The sequence below is a fragment of the Mesoplodon bidens genome, assembly GCF_964165515.1.
Source record: "Mesoplodon bidens genome assembly, chromosome: 2".
Taxonomy (NCBI): Eukaryota; Metazoa; Chordata; class Mammalia; order Artiodactyla; family Ziphiidae; genus Mesoplodon; species Mesoplodon bidens.
Genome location: NC_138177.1, coordinates 148,453,340 through 148,467,188, shown reverse-complemented (window position 1 = coordinate 148,467,188; position 13,849 = coordinate 148,453,340). Strand labels below are relative to the sequence as shown.

At 51.0% G+C, this 13,849-nt stretch overlaps 1 protein-coding gene across 1 annotated transcript; it reads right to left on the bottom strand.

The window, feature by feature from the left end:
- Positions 1-10,597: 10,597 nt before the first annotated feature.
- On the bottom strand, positions 10,598-13,299 carry P3R3URF (PIK3R3 upstream open reading frame; the record flags this gene model as incomplete). The annotated part of the gene is made up of 3 exons (XM_081214767.1): positions 10,598-10,641; positions 10,926-11,173; positions 13,235-13,299. The coding sequence occupies 3 exons, from the start codon at positions 13,297-13,299 to the stop codon at positions 10,598-10,600; spliced, it is 357 nt and encodes a 118-aa protein (XP_081070893.1).
- Positions 13,300-13,849: the final 550 nt, after the last annotated feature.

The following is a 13,849-nucleotide window of genomic DNA, read 5'->3' as shown; positions in this document are numbered from 1 at the left end:
GACAGGTACGTTTATATCAGGGTGATGGGGTGTAACTGGCACAACCTTTCTGGAAAGCATTTTGGCAATTCATATCAAGATCCTTAGTATAGCACAGGGAACTCTATCCTGTAATAAACCATAATGGAAAAGAACATGAAAAAGAATACGTATATACATATGTATAACTGAATCACTTTGCTGTACACCAGAAACTAACACAACATTGTAAATCAACTATACTTCAATTTAAAAAAGATCCTTAGGGACTTCCCTGGTGGCTCAGTGGTTATGAACCCGCCTGCCAATGCAGGGGACACGGGTTTGAGCCCTGGTCCGGGAAGATCCCACATGCTGCGGAGCAACTAAGCCCGTGCGCCACAACTACTGAGCCTCCGCTCTAGAGCCCACGAGCCACAACTACTGAGCCCACGTGCCACAACTACTGAACCCGCGTGCCTAGAGCCCGTGCTCCACAACAAGAGAAGCCACCGCAATGAGAAGCCCGTGCACCGCAACGAAGAGTAGCCCCCACTCGCCGCAACTAGAGAAAGCCCGTGTGCAGCAATGAAGACCCAAAGCAGCCATTAATAAATAAATTAATTTTTTAAAAAAAATAAAAAATTAAAAAAATTAAAAGATCCTTAAAAATATTTTGACCCTCTGACCCAGTAATTCCACTTCCAGAAGAAAATTATAAGAAAATAACCCAAAATATGGACAAAGATATATGTATAAAGATTTTCATCACAGCATTTTTATAATAGAAAGAAAGAAAGAAAGAAAGAAGTAAAGGGAGGAAGGAAGGAAGAAAGAGGGAAAGAAAGAAAGAAAGGGCCTATACGTCTAAGGATGGGGGGAGTGGTAAAATGAAATATGGTAACTCCATATACTGATTATGTAGTCATTAAAACATTTTTTAACAGTTTTAAATCATATGAGATAGTTCTTATAATTTTGTTGAATAAGAAAGCAAGACACGGGATTTCCCTGGTGGCACAGTTGTGAAGAATCCGCTGCCAATGCAGGGGACACGGGTTCAAGCCCTGGTCCGGGAAGCTCCCACATGCCACGGAGCAACTAAGCCCGTGCACCACACGCCTAGATCCTGTGCTCCGCAACAAGAGAAGCCACCACAATGAGAAGCCCAAGCACCGCAACAAAGAGTAGCCCCTGCTGGCTGCAACTAGAGGAAGCCTGCACACAGCAATGAAGACCCAACGCAGGCATAAATAAATAAATAAAAGAAAGCAAGACACAAAATTATCTATGCAGTATATTAACCACGTAAAAGAAAACCAGGAATGCCCAGAAATGAAAAAAAAGGAAATACTTTAAAATGTTAGCAGTATTTCTCTCTTAATGGATGCTTTATTTTTTTATTTTCTTTTTACTTGTATTTTCTACAATGATCAAATATTACTTAAACATTGTTTGGGAAAGTTACCCCTTCTCAGCTCCTAAAATGCAGCCACCCCCTTACCATGCCAGTTATTTGGACACCTGGAAAAAAACACTTAATGAGTGACAGACGAAAGTTAGCAATGTTTTTTTGTATCTTAAAACTTTTCCCCAATCATCCACAGAAAGATCAGTTTTTCTTGTAATTGTCAGTCCTCCCTTAGAAATAACGCATCACTTCATCACACGATTTTTTTTTAAAGTAAAACAAAACCTGGGAACAGAACAGAAACCTGTGCTGAACACTGATATGAAAATGAATAGGCACTGGGATTCCAGCTGCCAGTGAAGTGCCTGTGCAGAAGGGATGCTCAGGTTGACAGATGTCAGAGACTGAGGTAGAAGTGCCTCCATTTCAGGCCTGAAATGCCTGCAGGAATTCCAGCCTGCCACTTTTGGGGCTCTGTGGACACATTCTACCTAGAGGTCCCTCAGATGACAAGGTCTCCCTCACGGCAGGCAACGGCTGATTGTCAATGATCGCTGGCTGGGAAGACAGAAAACAAGATTGCGCTTCTGTGACCTCACAAATTGCACCACCTCCAGGAAGCTTTCCCTGCCTCCTCCCCCAATCCCCTTTACCCCCTCTAGATTGCATTTCTCCCCCAAGGAGCCATGGCTCTGGTGCCTTCCCTGCCCCTCTTAGAACAAATGTCACCATTGATGATGCGGCAGCTGGAACTGTGAGAAGACATCACACAGACCTTTGTTCACTTCCAGTGACCTTTGTTCTGCCACTCAATTTCTGAGCCTCAGTTTCCTGAGCTATAAAACTGACACAGTAATCTCCACAGCACAGAGCACTGGCCCCCTCCAGGGACTCTCTTTGGGAACGATCAGACGACTCAGTCCTTGAGCTCCTATAACATGACTGTGCCCAAAGAAACTGCCTAGCAATCCAGAACCACAAAGGAACACTCGCCAGACCCGGCCCAGTGGTAGCAGCACCCCCAGCCCAGCCTCCCCACCCAGACCTCCAGCCAGTCGCAGCCAGGGAACAGCCAGCCAGCAGTGCTAATTATACCCCTCCCATCTTATGGACAGAGGAATCGCCAGGTGGGACAAAAGGACCCCAATTACTGAGGGTCTGTCCAGGGGTGTGGTCAAAGGCATGTCCAACACTGTACTCAGCTTCCCCTCAAATGTTTTACTCTTCCCAATCCCTCTTTTTGTCAATTTGTTGAATATCCTTGGTGTGGCATGCAGTATGCACTCAATAGATGCCATCTCCCTATTCCTATACATACATCCTGATTTGGCTAGCGTTTCCTTATTAACTGCTCACACCATTCCTGCAGGTCTGCTTCCTGAAGCTGGAGCCCCAGCACCCAGCACCCCTACTTCCGCCTGTCCTCTCCTCCACCCTCCTCCCAGTAGTGTCAGGCACTCAGGCCTCCGAGGTGTAACTCCAGCTTTGGCTTCCCTGCCAGGCTTGGGGCGGCCCATCACAGGCCCGGGTATTCCCCCTCGTCTTCCACCCCACGATCTCCAGCGCTATACACGCTCCCCAGCCCTAAACCTTCATATCTCTCCACCAAAAACCTCAGGCCCGGACCTGAGTTCAGCCTGCCCAAGCTGCTCCCCATTCCCTACACTCCTAGCCGGGTTCTTGCTGGTCTTCCAGACCACCGCTTCCGGCTCCACACCCAGCGTTGGCGTTCCGGCGGGTTAATTACAGCCCCGCCCCCAGGCCGGAGCCGCGGCGGCCCAGCACCCGTACTCCCAACACCACCCCTATCCCCGGGCTAGCGGGGAAGGCACCCCCGCCTAGTTCTAGGCCCTGGCGCCCTTGGGTCAGGGCCGGGGGAGGCACGTCCAGCCAAGCTCTGGCGCCGGGCGCGTCCCGCTTTACGGAAGAACGTCCGGGAATAAATCCGGAGCGGATTTGCATCACAGCAGCACTGGGAGGGCTCGCAGCAGCCAAAGCCCTAAAGCCGAGGACGTCCCTCTCCCGTTCACCACCCCGCCCGCAGTGGCGGGATCGGGAAGCTGCTGAAGGGAGGAGGTGTGCGCACTGGCCGGAAAACCTGGGGCGGGAAGGCAGCTACCGGGGTGTAATCTTCTCCCCTTAGCTGGGCCCGACCTCACGCTGGGCCTGAGTCCTGTCGAGGGAGGTCAGGGCAGAGCCTAGGACTGGAGGAAACAGACCGGGCCCTGGGGTGGTGAGAGTCCAGCAGACCCCACCCCTGCTGCTAAGACTCTCCCAGCCCTGGTCTTCCTCAGACTGCCGTACCAACCGCCTCGGGGACCTGGATCCCTGCGGCCTCCACCTCTGTGACTACTCACAGAGCACAGACAGTCCTGACCTCAAGTCCTGACCCTGGCTTATACTATTGCCCATCAGACTTCTATTCCAACCACATGGGCCAGCCTTGTAGGGCAATTTATTCATCCCACATAGCCAATCAGTGTCCCCTCTAGGCCGTTGCTCATGGTGTTTCTCAGCCAGGAAAAGTCTTTTATCCCTTTGCATCAGCTAAAAAGTTGTCCTTTCTTTAAGCCCAGCTTTAAAACCACGTATACGTTTTTGATGAAGCCTTTAGGGGTCTGTGCCTCTGCCTCTCTAAGCTCCCAGTATACAAAGTCTGAACCTCTCTTTTAGCCCTGACATCTTTCTTGGTGTGTCTACCAAGCAATCATTGGCAAGTCCTGTTCTCTTTCTGGACCTCAAACTCTTTCCTCACCCTTACAGTGAAGGATCTGGAAGAGATGACTGCCCTCTCGCCCCCCACCCCGCCGGGGTGCCTCCAGTCCTGACCCTGTGAGGCAGTGACTTCCTGATTTCCCAGCCCCCTGTGATGACCCAACCTTGGACAGGGCAGGGGTTAGCTGTCCATCTGAAATCCTTCCACTTCCTTTGAGCCAGTTAACTGAGGTAGCTGTGCAAGGTTGCTGAGTCTTAGGGATCCAAAAGGTGCTGGGACCCTCAAGGCAGTGAGACTAGTGCCAACACACCATGCTATCCCAGCTGGAAAGTCCCCTGCCCCAGGTCCCAAAGGCCTGTCAACCAGCTCCAGCTTCAGGTGGCAGAGGCTGGCACATCCCAGAAGGCAAAGAAGCCCACATTCACTGACCCTCCCCAACATGCACACACCATCTCCAGGAACAGTGACAGCAGCCTCTGAGCACCCTAAAGATCAGACCAGGACCACCCCACTCTCCAAGCCAGCCTCCTCACACTCAGCCCAGCCCAGCTATCTCCAGTCTGAGCTCAGGATTCCCAGGGGTTCCCAAGAGGAGCCTCAGTTCAGCTTTTCTCACAGTATGAGCTGTCAGTCCTTACTGCAAACTTTTCTTTTTTTAATAAATTTATTTATTTATTTTTGCCTGTGTTGGGTCTTCGTTGCTCCGTGCAGGCTTTCGTGGCGAGCAGGGGCTTCTCTTGTTGTGGAGCACGGGCTCCAGGCGCGTGGGCTCAGTAGCTGTGGCTCGTGGGCTCTAGAGCGCAGGCTCAGTAGTTGTGGTGCATGGGCTTAGCCACTCCGCAGCATGTGGGATCTTCCCGGACCAGGGCTCAAACCTGTGTCCCCTGCCTTGGCAGGCGGATTCTTAACCACTGCACCACCAGGGAAGCCCTGCAAACTTTTCTAAGTGCAACTCATCACCTTTCAGATCCAGCCCGAGAGACCACTTCTCCCTGAAACTCCCATCCATGGGCTTTCCTTTTACCTATTGAAGCCACATGAAATAATGCTAATCTGAAACCACAGCACTCAGAATTAAGACAGACCTGGTTGAGATTCCGCTTCTGTTGCTCCCTACTGAATGATTTGAGGCATGTTATTTACCCTCCCTGAACCTCAGTTCTTTCATCTATAAAATGGGAGCAATGATTTATATACACAGGGTGGTTGTGGGCATTGTATAAGATTTATAAAAACACTCATTGTGGGCACTGACACATATAGCATGTCAAATGTGAGCATTATTTCTATTCCCTATTCCCTGTATTCTCCCCTGATGCTTCCAGACACTTTCTCTGGAAGCTGAGAATGGAGATATCTGAAGTTGAAACTGATCTGGACAAAAGCGGGACTATAAAGTACTAAAAGCTTCACTTAGGACCCAATTATAGACTTCAAAAAAGAGCAAAGGAGGTTTGGGGCCTAGAGAGGGGACAGCATTTGCCAAAGGTCACACAGCAGGTATAGGTAGGTAGAACAGAAGGCAGGCAGGGAGAGGGAGGTAAATGGGGGTGTGGGTAGAGGTCGAGGCTGAGGTTTTGAGCTGAATCCAAGGACAGGCAGCCGAGCAAGAGGATCTCCAGCTGACATTGCCCCATTTCCCATGAGCAGCAGGTCTTGGCATTTGCCTTTCTCTGGAGCTGCTCCTTCTGGGTTCCTGAGTTTGCAGTAGTTTCCCAGAAATAGTAAGTAAATATCCCTGTTGTTTACTGAGTAACCAACCCCATAATCAGACAAGGGTCCCCACACAAAGTGCTGCCTCAAACTTGGCTCCTTCCATAGAGATGCCTGCCCCCAACAGACACCACCCCAGACAGATGCCCTCCACAAGGCCCCCTACCAGGGCCTTGCTGGGGGCTCTGAACCCCACCCCACAAGCTGGTTTTGGCGTACACCATGTTGCTCCAGGTTCAGCATCCCTTCAGAGAGAGGCTGCTCCTGCCAGCAGCCCCGAGAAAAGTGTAGTATATAGACTTTTTTCTGTTTGGTACCTTTCTGACCAAAGGAAAAAAAAAAGCCAGCCGTGGGTCACCATTCTAATGTCATAAAGAGTCTTACTAACCTACTAACCTTTGAAAATGTCCTGGGCTGATGTTAACCCCAAATCCTGTGGCAGTTGGACGCATTAGGGCCAGTGTATTGTGCTACTTGATGACTTTTTCTTCAGGTTACATTTTGTTTGTTTATATAGTTCCCCTTCTCTCCTCACTGCCACCCCACTCCCCTCATCCTCAGGAACCAGGAATGTGTCCTTATGAAAGAGGTCTGTCTTCTGTCCGGTTTGCTGCAGGTGTGTTACCTCACCCTAACTAAGCTCATGTGTCCCAGGCTCTGCCTCCTCCTTCGTGTTCATGTAGAACTCCTGTGCCCATCCCCAGTGGGGAATCCCCTGGTTTAGACCTCCACCCTTTACTAATTGACTTCTCAAGACTTCCATCTCAAGGATATGCTAACCTTGTCATCTGGGACTCAGTGATGCCAGAATTCTGTATTTCTAAGATTCTGTAACTCAGATTGCACCATGCTAGAATTCTGTGATGCTAAGATTCTGTGACTATGGATTCTATGCATCCAGAATTTTATGATTTTTGTGTTTCATGAATTTGTCATTGACATGGTGACAACAGGATTCACTTGGCCTGGATTTCTGTGTTTGTTCTCCAGAGGATGCAAGTCTCAGCTCTAGGCTGTTTTCTATGAATTCGCTGAAGGCAGAGGAAGAAGATGGCTGGATAGGTGAAGGGTAGCACTCCTACCTCCCCTGGGGCTGCCCGGGGTGGGATATGCCCAGGGCAGCCCAGTCTTAGGCCCATGCGTTCAGTCCACCTGCCTCCCCCAAGCCCCTTATTTAGGCTCCAGTATCTGAGGGTAGCAGGAAAAGCAGCCTCCTTTACAGCCCTCCCACCCAGCTTCCTTTCCTCCCTGGACTGCCTGCGGGTCCAGGAAAAGAAAGTTGACTGGGAGACTGGCCTGGCCAAACGGGCAGAGGGGGAGGGTTAAGCACAGGGCAGGGAGCCAGTGGAGGAGATATGGGAGATTCCCTAGGGAGTCCTGCAGCTTTCCCTGAAGGTGAGGAAGGAACAGAGGCCGGAAGTGGGGGTGGGGGTGAGGGCACTGGTAAGGGTGGGGTGACTGGTATTGCATTGTGGGGCTGGAGCTGGGCTTCCGGCCATTGATCCATTGGTGACAAGGGACCTCCAGCCTGGCGCCCTAGAGGCTGTCTGGTTAGCCCCTACCCACTGGCTTTGTGTTCCTGTGCCTAAGTCAGACTCCCAGGAAAACACGGAGGGCAGGAGTTGGGGGTGGGGAAACTGATCCTCTAGAGCTCCTTCCCGGAAGGGCCCACTGAGGCCAAGAAAGGGGGCAGGACTTTCTAAGGATCACACCGGGGTCTGGGGCAAAACAATGACTGAAACTCTGGGCTCCTGACTTCAGCCCAGAGCTATTTTCCACATACTCCAAAGGGCCCCAGTTTTATAAAATGCTCCTGCAATGAGACCATTTGGCCAGACTCCATGCTAGAGGATGGGCCCACCTCCAGGCCACCTCCCAGGTGTGGTCTGGACCACTCCTCCAGCCCTGCGGCTTAGCTGAAGCTGCCAAACCTGATCTTCCAGCAGTTGCCCTGGCTGGGTAGAGCAGGAAGCCCTCCTCCAGGCACGAGCCCCTCAGGCTGCGGTCCTCCCCTCTCCGACCTCCTGACCTCATCCCTGCTCCTTCTACACCAGTGCCACCACCACTTCCTCCTCCACCTGCCTGCCATCTCGCCTGGGCTGCTCCCTGGGCATTGAGGGATGTGGTCCAGCACTACCCCCTCTCTGGTCCTCAGTTTTCTCATCTGTAGATGGGAAACACTGGACTGCTTCCTGGGGATCGACTGTGGGGAAGCTCCAAAGAAAAGAGAGACACAAGTAGCGGTGGGCCACCCCTTGGATGGTGGGCTGCTGCAGTGCTGGGAGCAGAGAGTGGGGTGTGAGAAGGAAGCAGTACTCTGTGGGATTCTGGAGGTGTGGTTGTTGGGGTGCGAGGTGCAAGGTAAAGGGAGTGCCCCTCTGGTTCCCTCAGGTCACCTCTGTGAGAGACAGAGACCATCATCCCAGACTAAATCCCCTCGTTACCAATTTTCAGAGCCCTCGCCGCGGTCCAGTGCGGTGCCTGTGTGCTCTGTTTCATGTCTGTCTTCCACCGAGCCATAACTCCAGCCAGGAAGAACGCCCACTGTCGTGCTCACTGCTCTGTCCCCAGAACTTGGCATCCTCCCTGGCACACAGCAGGCACTACTGACCAAGACACAGTTTCAGATTGAAAAGCAGAAGGAGAGGCGCCCTAGGGGCTGGAGACCGGCCAGTTCAGCTCACCTAACCCAGGCCCCTTCTCTGGGCTGCCATACTGCCCAAGCCTCCTCCTCTGGCCTGGGAGCCCGGTGTTCTCAGCTTCCAGGGAGCTATGGCTGGGGTGAGAAAGAATGAACTGTATTCGGTCAACCGGGGGGTCACCTAGACTGGGGTGGTGGGTGCCCACTGGCTGCGGCTGCCTCTGGGAGCCTGAAGCGGGAGGAGAGATGGGAACCTGGGAGGGGGAGGGGCAGTGAAGCAGCCATCATTGCAGAGGGAGCTAAAAATAGCCAGAAGAGCTGATGTCATCGGGTTCCCACAGCTCAGCACCCCGCTCACTCACACACACACACACACACACACAAATGCATACACACTCTCACAGACCCAGATACACACAGACACAAGTGTGGGCATGCATGCATGCATGTACTTGCACACAAACACACACATACATTCATATAGGGGAGGGAGACTCTTCTGGGTCCCAGGGCCGCAGGGGCAGGGAAGCCTGGTGAGTGTGTTTGCATGTATGTGTGTGTGTACCTGGGTTTGCATGAGTGTGATTGCAAGTGTCTGTCTATATGCTTGTGTGCTGTGTCTAGGAGCATGCATGTTTGTGTGTGTGTGTGCTCATTTGTAGGCATGTGTATGTGTTGTTACATGTGTCATGTGGAGAGGTTTATATGCATTTGTGTCACTGCATATATCTGTTTATAGGCATGTACTTGTACGCATGTGTGAATTTGTTGCATTGTGTATCTGTGAGTCCAGTTGTATTTACATGTCTACATGTGTTCCTGTCATGTGTCTATATGTGTGAGCCCCACTGTGGGCCTTGGGCACTAGCCTAGCTAGCTTCCAGCTCTGACTGGGGTTCAGCACCTTCCCCCTAAACCCTGAGAAGCCTCATCCTCCGCCAGTGCAGTCTGGGCATGATGTGTCAGTGAATTCTCTGCCCCCCTCCTCCTCCCAGGGTCCCAGTCTCTGGCAAGCCTTGGAGTGGATGAAAGCATCAGAATTCATTTTCTCCTCACAGGCTTCCTAGGGGGCCAGGCCAAAGGTCTCAGTGTTCACTCCTACCCCCAACCCTCAAGGAAGGGAGCCCTGGAACTGGAGCCAGACCTCAGGACACTGGGACACACACTAACTTGTGCATAAAGTGACACCTTAGAGACACAGTCCCTCACAATGTTTCCTGCCACTGAGACACAACTTCATGGAGACACACCCCACGTAAATCCAGTTACACCCGATGACACATGGGCGCACATGCGGGAATCCAAGTGGAAAATCCCCAGGCCTGAGTTCCACTTTCTGGACTCTAACTCAGTCTCACCCCACCCCCAAACACCCCAGCTAAGCTGTTAGTCCTGGAAAATACCAACCTCAGAGAAAGGCTGGGGGACTGAAGATGGTACACCGCCCTCAGAAGCTGACACTCTCCTCCTTCCGGCCGCCTGCACCCGCCTCCTGACCTTCATTCCTCTTCATGGAGATGAGGCCTCTCTCTCCAACCTGCTCATACGCTCACAAACACACCTTGACACACACAGCTGGCAACAGAGGCACATACTTTGCAAAGGCACGTTCAACCACATGTCTGCTTAGATCCCCCTTCTCTTGGTCTCACAAACACTGACCATAACAGGCACACAGAGCCACATACACCACTCACTCAGGCACTCATGGTTTACACTGGAGCAGTGAAGTCTGTCTTTCATGCTATCCTTTTCTGATCTGTGCCTCTACCTCCCTCTCCAAGGATCTGGCTTCTTATACCTTCCAAGATGTTTCCAGAGATCCTTTTCCCTATGCAGATGGGAGTGCAAGGCAGGAAGTTCCCCCACCTCGTAGGGCAGATCAAAAGCTGAGGCCAAAGACGGTGTGTGTTGCTGACCTTGTTCTGTCCTTCCACTGTCTTACTGTGAGGCCTGCTGCTGTCGCCGAAGCCTATCCCTGGGAGCATTCAGTCCCAACCCTGCCCTCATACCCTACATAGTCAGCTGGAAACACCTTGGAGTGGAGTAAAGAGTTGGAGCAGAAAGGATTGTTATTTGTCTGCTGTTTACCACCCGTAGCCCTTAGGAGATGCAGGTCCAGAGCCAGCCAAGCTTCTGGACTAGTTTCTGGGCATTTCTAGAGGATCAGAAAGCTGCGAGGTTGACAAAGGTGTCTGAGTACTGAGGAGAGGAAGGAGAGGGAAGAGTGTGAGGAAGGCAGAAGTTCTGGAAGCTCCACTGCTCTTAGATTCTCCCGTTTCCCCAGGCCCTCCACTTCCAGCCAATACATCCTCCGTTAAGGCTCTCAGCCTTTGGGATGTCTGCCATCAAGACCCCACCATACCTTTGGGGTGATAATTCACAGAAGGTGTGTCCCCTACAGTGCCTGCACAGGGCTAATGTGGGGAAAACTTGAGTGGCCCCATTTTCCCACCCCCCACCCTGGCTCAGGAACCTCGGCTAACCTTGCAGTGGAAGGATCCACACCCTGGTGGTGGCAGTGTGGGTGTTGTTGATATCCGTGGCCATGGTGGCAAGATTGGTGGCTGCAGTGGTGGCAGCTGGGCCTTGGGATTTCTGCCGGTACCTTCTGTGGCTACACTTGAACATCCTGGGAAACCGGAGCCGAGGCCAGCCCATACCTGGCCTCCGGTAGGGAGAAATTAAGCCCCGGGGCCGGGCTTCCCTCGTGGCACAGTGGTTTGGAGTCTGCCTGCCAATGCAGGGGACACAGGTTCAAGCCCTGGTCGGAGAGGATCCCACATGCTGCGGAGCAGCTGGGCCCATGTGCTACAGCTACTGAAGCCCGCGTGCCTACAGCCTGTGAGCCACAACTACTGAGCCCAAGTGCAACAGCTGCTGGATCCCGCGCGCCTAGAGCCCGAGCTCCGCAGCAGGAGAGGCCACTGCAGTGAGAGGCCCGCACACCGCAACGGGGAGTGGCCCCCGCTCGCCTCAACTAGAGAAAGCACACGCGCAGCAACGAAGACCCTACGCAGCCAAAAATAAATAATAAATAAACAAATAAATAACAAGCCCTGGGGCCGAGGGGCACAGACAAGCTGAGAAGGCGCTATGGGTGCAGGGAGCTTCTGTCATGTGCCTGATGGTGCTACTGGCCAGGGCAGCTGAGGCCTCTATAACATACAGAGCCTGTGTAAGAGTGATGCTCTTTATTACTGGTCCAGATTCCCAGCCCCTCCCTTAGGGGTCAGGATCCCTCACAGTTCTCTCCATGGGTCCAGCCGAAGAGCCAGAAAACCTCAGCTTGGCCCCTTGGAAAAAGGAACTCTGAGTAAAAAAACCCCTCCCTCATTTTCTCACTCATCCACATTAACATTAACAATGTTTATTGAGTACTTACTATGTGCCAAACACAGTGCCAAGTCCTTTACAAACATAGTCTCATCTAATCCCACAACAAGCCTACAAGGAGATTCTGTCATTATTCCTATTTCATATACAGTCGATTCTTGTTATTCGTGGTAGTTAGCCCTAATAAAGTCACCACAAACACTGTATTAGCAAATATTGAGCCAATGCTCCCAGGAGAAATACAGGATTAGATTCATACTAACCTCTGGTCACAGCATTTTGTCAACTGAACAATAACCTAGTTTATTTGTGTTTTTGTTAAAGCCACTTCATTTAAAATATATCGATGTCAATAACGTTGAACTCACGGCCAACAAATGGCCAACGTTTGCCTGAATGAAGTTTATCTAACACATGTATTGTCTTCATAAGGCACATCACAGCCTTCTTGCACTTAGGAACACTAGAGAGCACTTCAACACTACGCTGGAGGGAGTCTTTAATAGCAAAGTCATCAACAAAAAGCACAAAAATGCAAAAAACATGACAGACTGTAAATAGGCCGCAAAAAGAACACTTGTTTACATTGTGAGAGCTGAAACAAGAAGGCAGAGCATCCCCTTGTTCAACTTCAGCTGAGAACAAGCATGGTAGACAACTCAAATTTTTTGCAGCTCTGCACTGTCCATGAATGACCACAAAAGTGCTGTGAGTATTGGTTTGGAGTTATAAATCATTTTTAGTGAGTGGGTAAATTCACAGATATGGAATCCATGAATAATGAGGATCAACTGTACAAGGAAACTGAGGCTCAGTTAGGCTCACACAATTAGAGGTAGGCAGGGATTCAAATCTGGGATGGCCAAGGCCCAAAGCCCAGATGTTTAACTCCTGCTATTCTGCAAGCATTCATTCATTCAGAAATGTGCACTTAACCTTCTGTGCCTCTCTTTCCCCATATTTAAAAAGCAAACGAAAAGAGAATCTTATAAGATTGTTGTGAAAGGGGAAAAAAGACTTACTATATAAGTTATGCATTTAAAACATGATATGTACAAATGTTAGTGTTAACAGCCTTCCTCTCTCTCCTGTCTCTTCAACTGCCTCCTCCCATTATAAAAACAAAACAATTTTAAAAATCTTCCATCCCACACCCCCTCTGGCTGTGACCCTCCTTATTCTGAACTTTTCACTCTGTGGTCATTCCCTTATGTCCCAGAATGGGAAGAAAAATCTCATTTTAAATCTCACTTGAAAGCCCCATAACTATTCTGTTATACAGACCAGGAAACAGAGGCTTAAACCCAAGTCTAAGAAATGCCCCTAGGGTCACACAGCTAATAAGCAACAGAACCAGGATTCGAGCACTTGGTCTGAGTGACTTAAAAGCCAGAACTTTCGCAGCACCTCGACCTCCAGGACCAGCAGCCCCGGAAGGATTGACGATGATGGGGATTACCGAGCTGTAGAACTTGGTGGGGAGGGGTCGGGGGAGGAATGGGGGCAGTGCTTTTGTGGGACCATGGTGCCCCCTGCTGGCAGGAATGGAAGGGGTGTATGCAGAGTGCTGAGAGGACTGAGGAGAGAAAAAGGGTGGGGAGGGAGAAGAGTGAGGAGGAAAGACTCAGGGAGGAGAAAGATGGGTTGAAGGCTTTTTTTTTTTTAAACATCTTTATTGGAGTATAATTGCTTTACAATGGTGTGGGGTTGAAGTTTTGTGGGGAGAAAAAGACTAGAAAATTGGGCTTCCCTGGTGGCGCAGTGGTTGAGTCTGCCTGCCAACGCAGGGGACACAGGTTCGTGCCCCGGTCTGGGAAGATCCCACATGCCGCGGAGCGGCTGGGCCCGTGAGCCATGGCCGCTGAGCCTGTGCGTCCGGAGCCTGTGCTCCGCAACGGGAGAGGCCACAACAGTGAGAGGCCCACATAACGCAAAAAAAAAAAAAAAAAAAAAAGACTAGAAAATTAGGAGTCGTTTGCCACTCAGAGGAGGGAGGGGGCAGAAAACTCCAAGCCTTGGCCGTTTCCTTGAAAGCACGTGTGGGCATGCCTGCGTGAGTGTGAGTGTGTGTGTG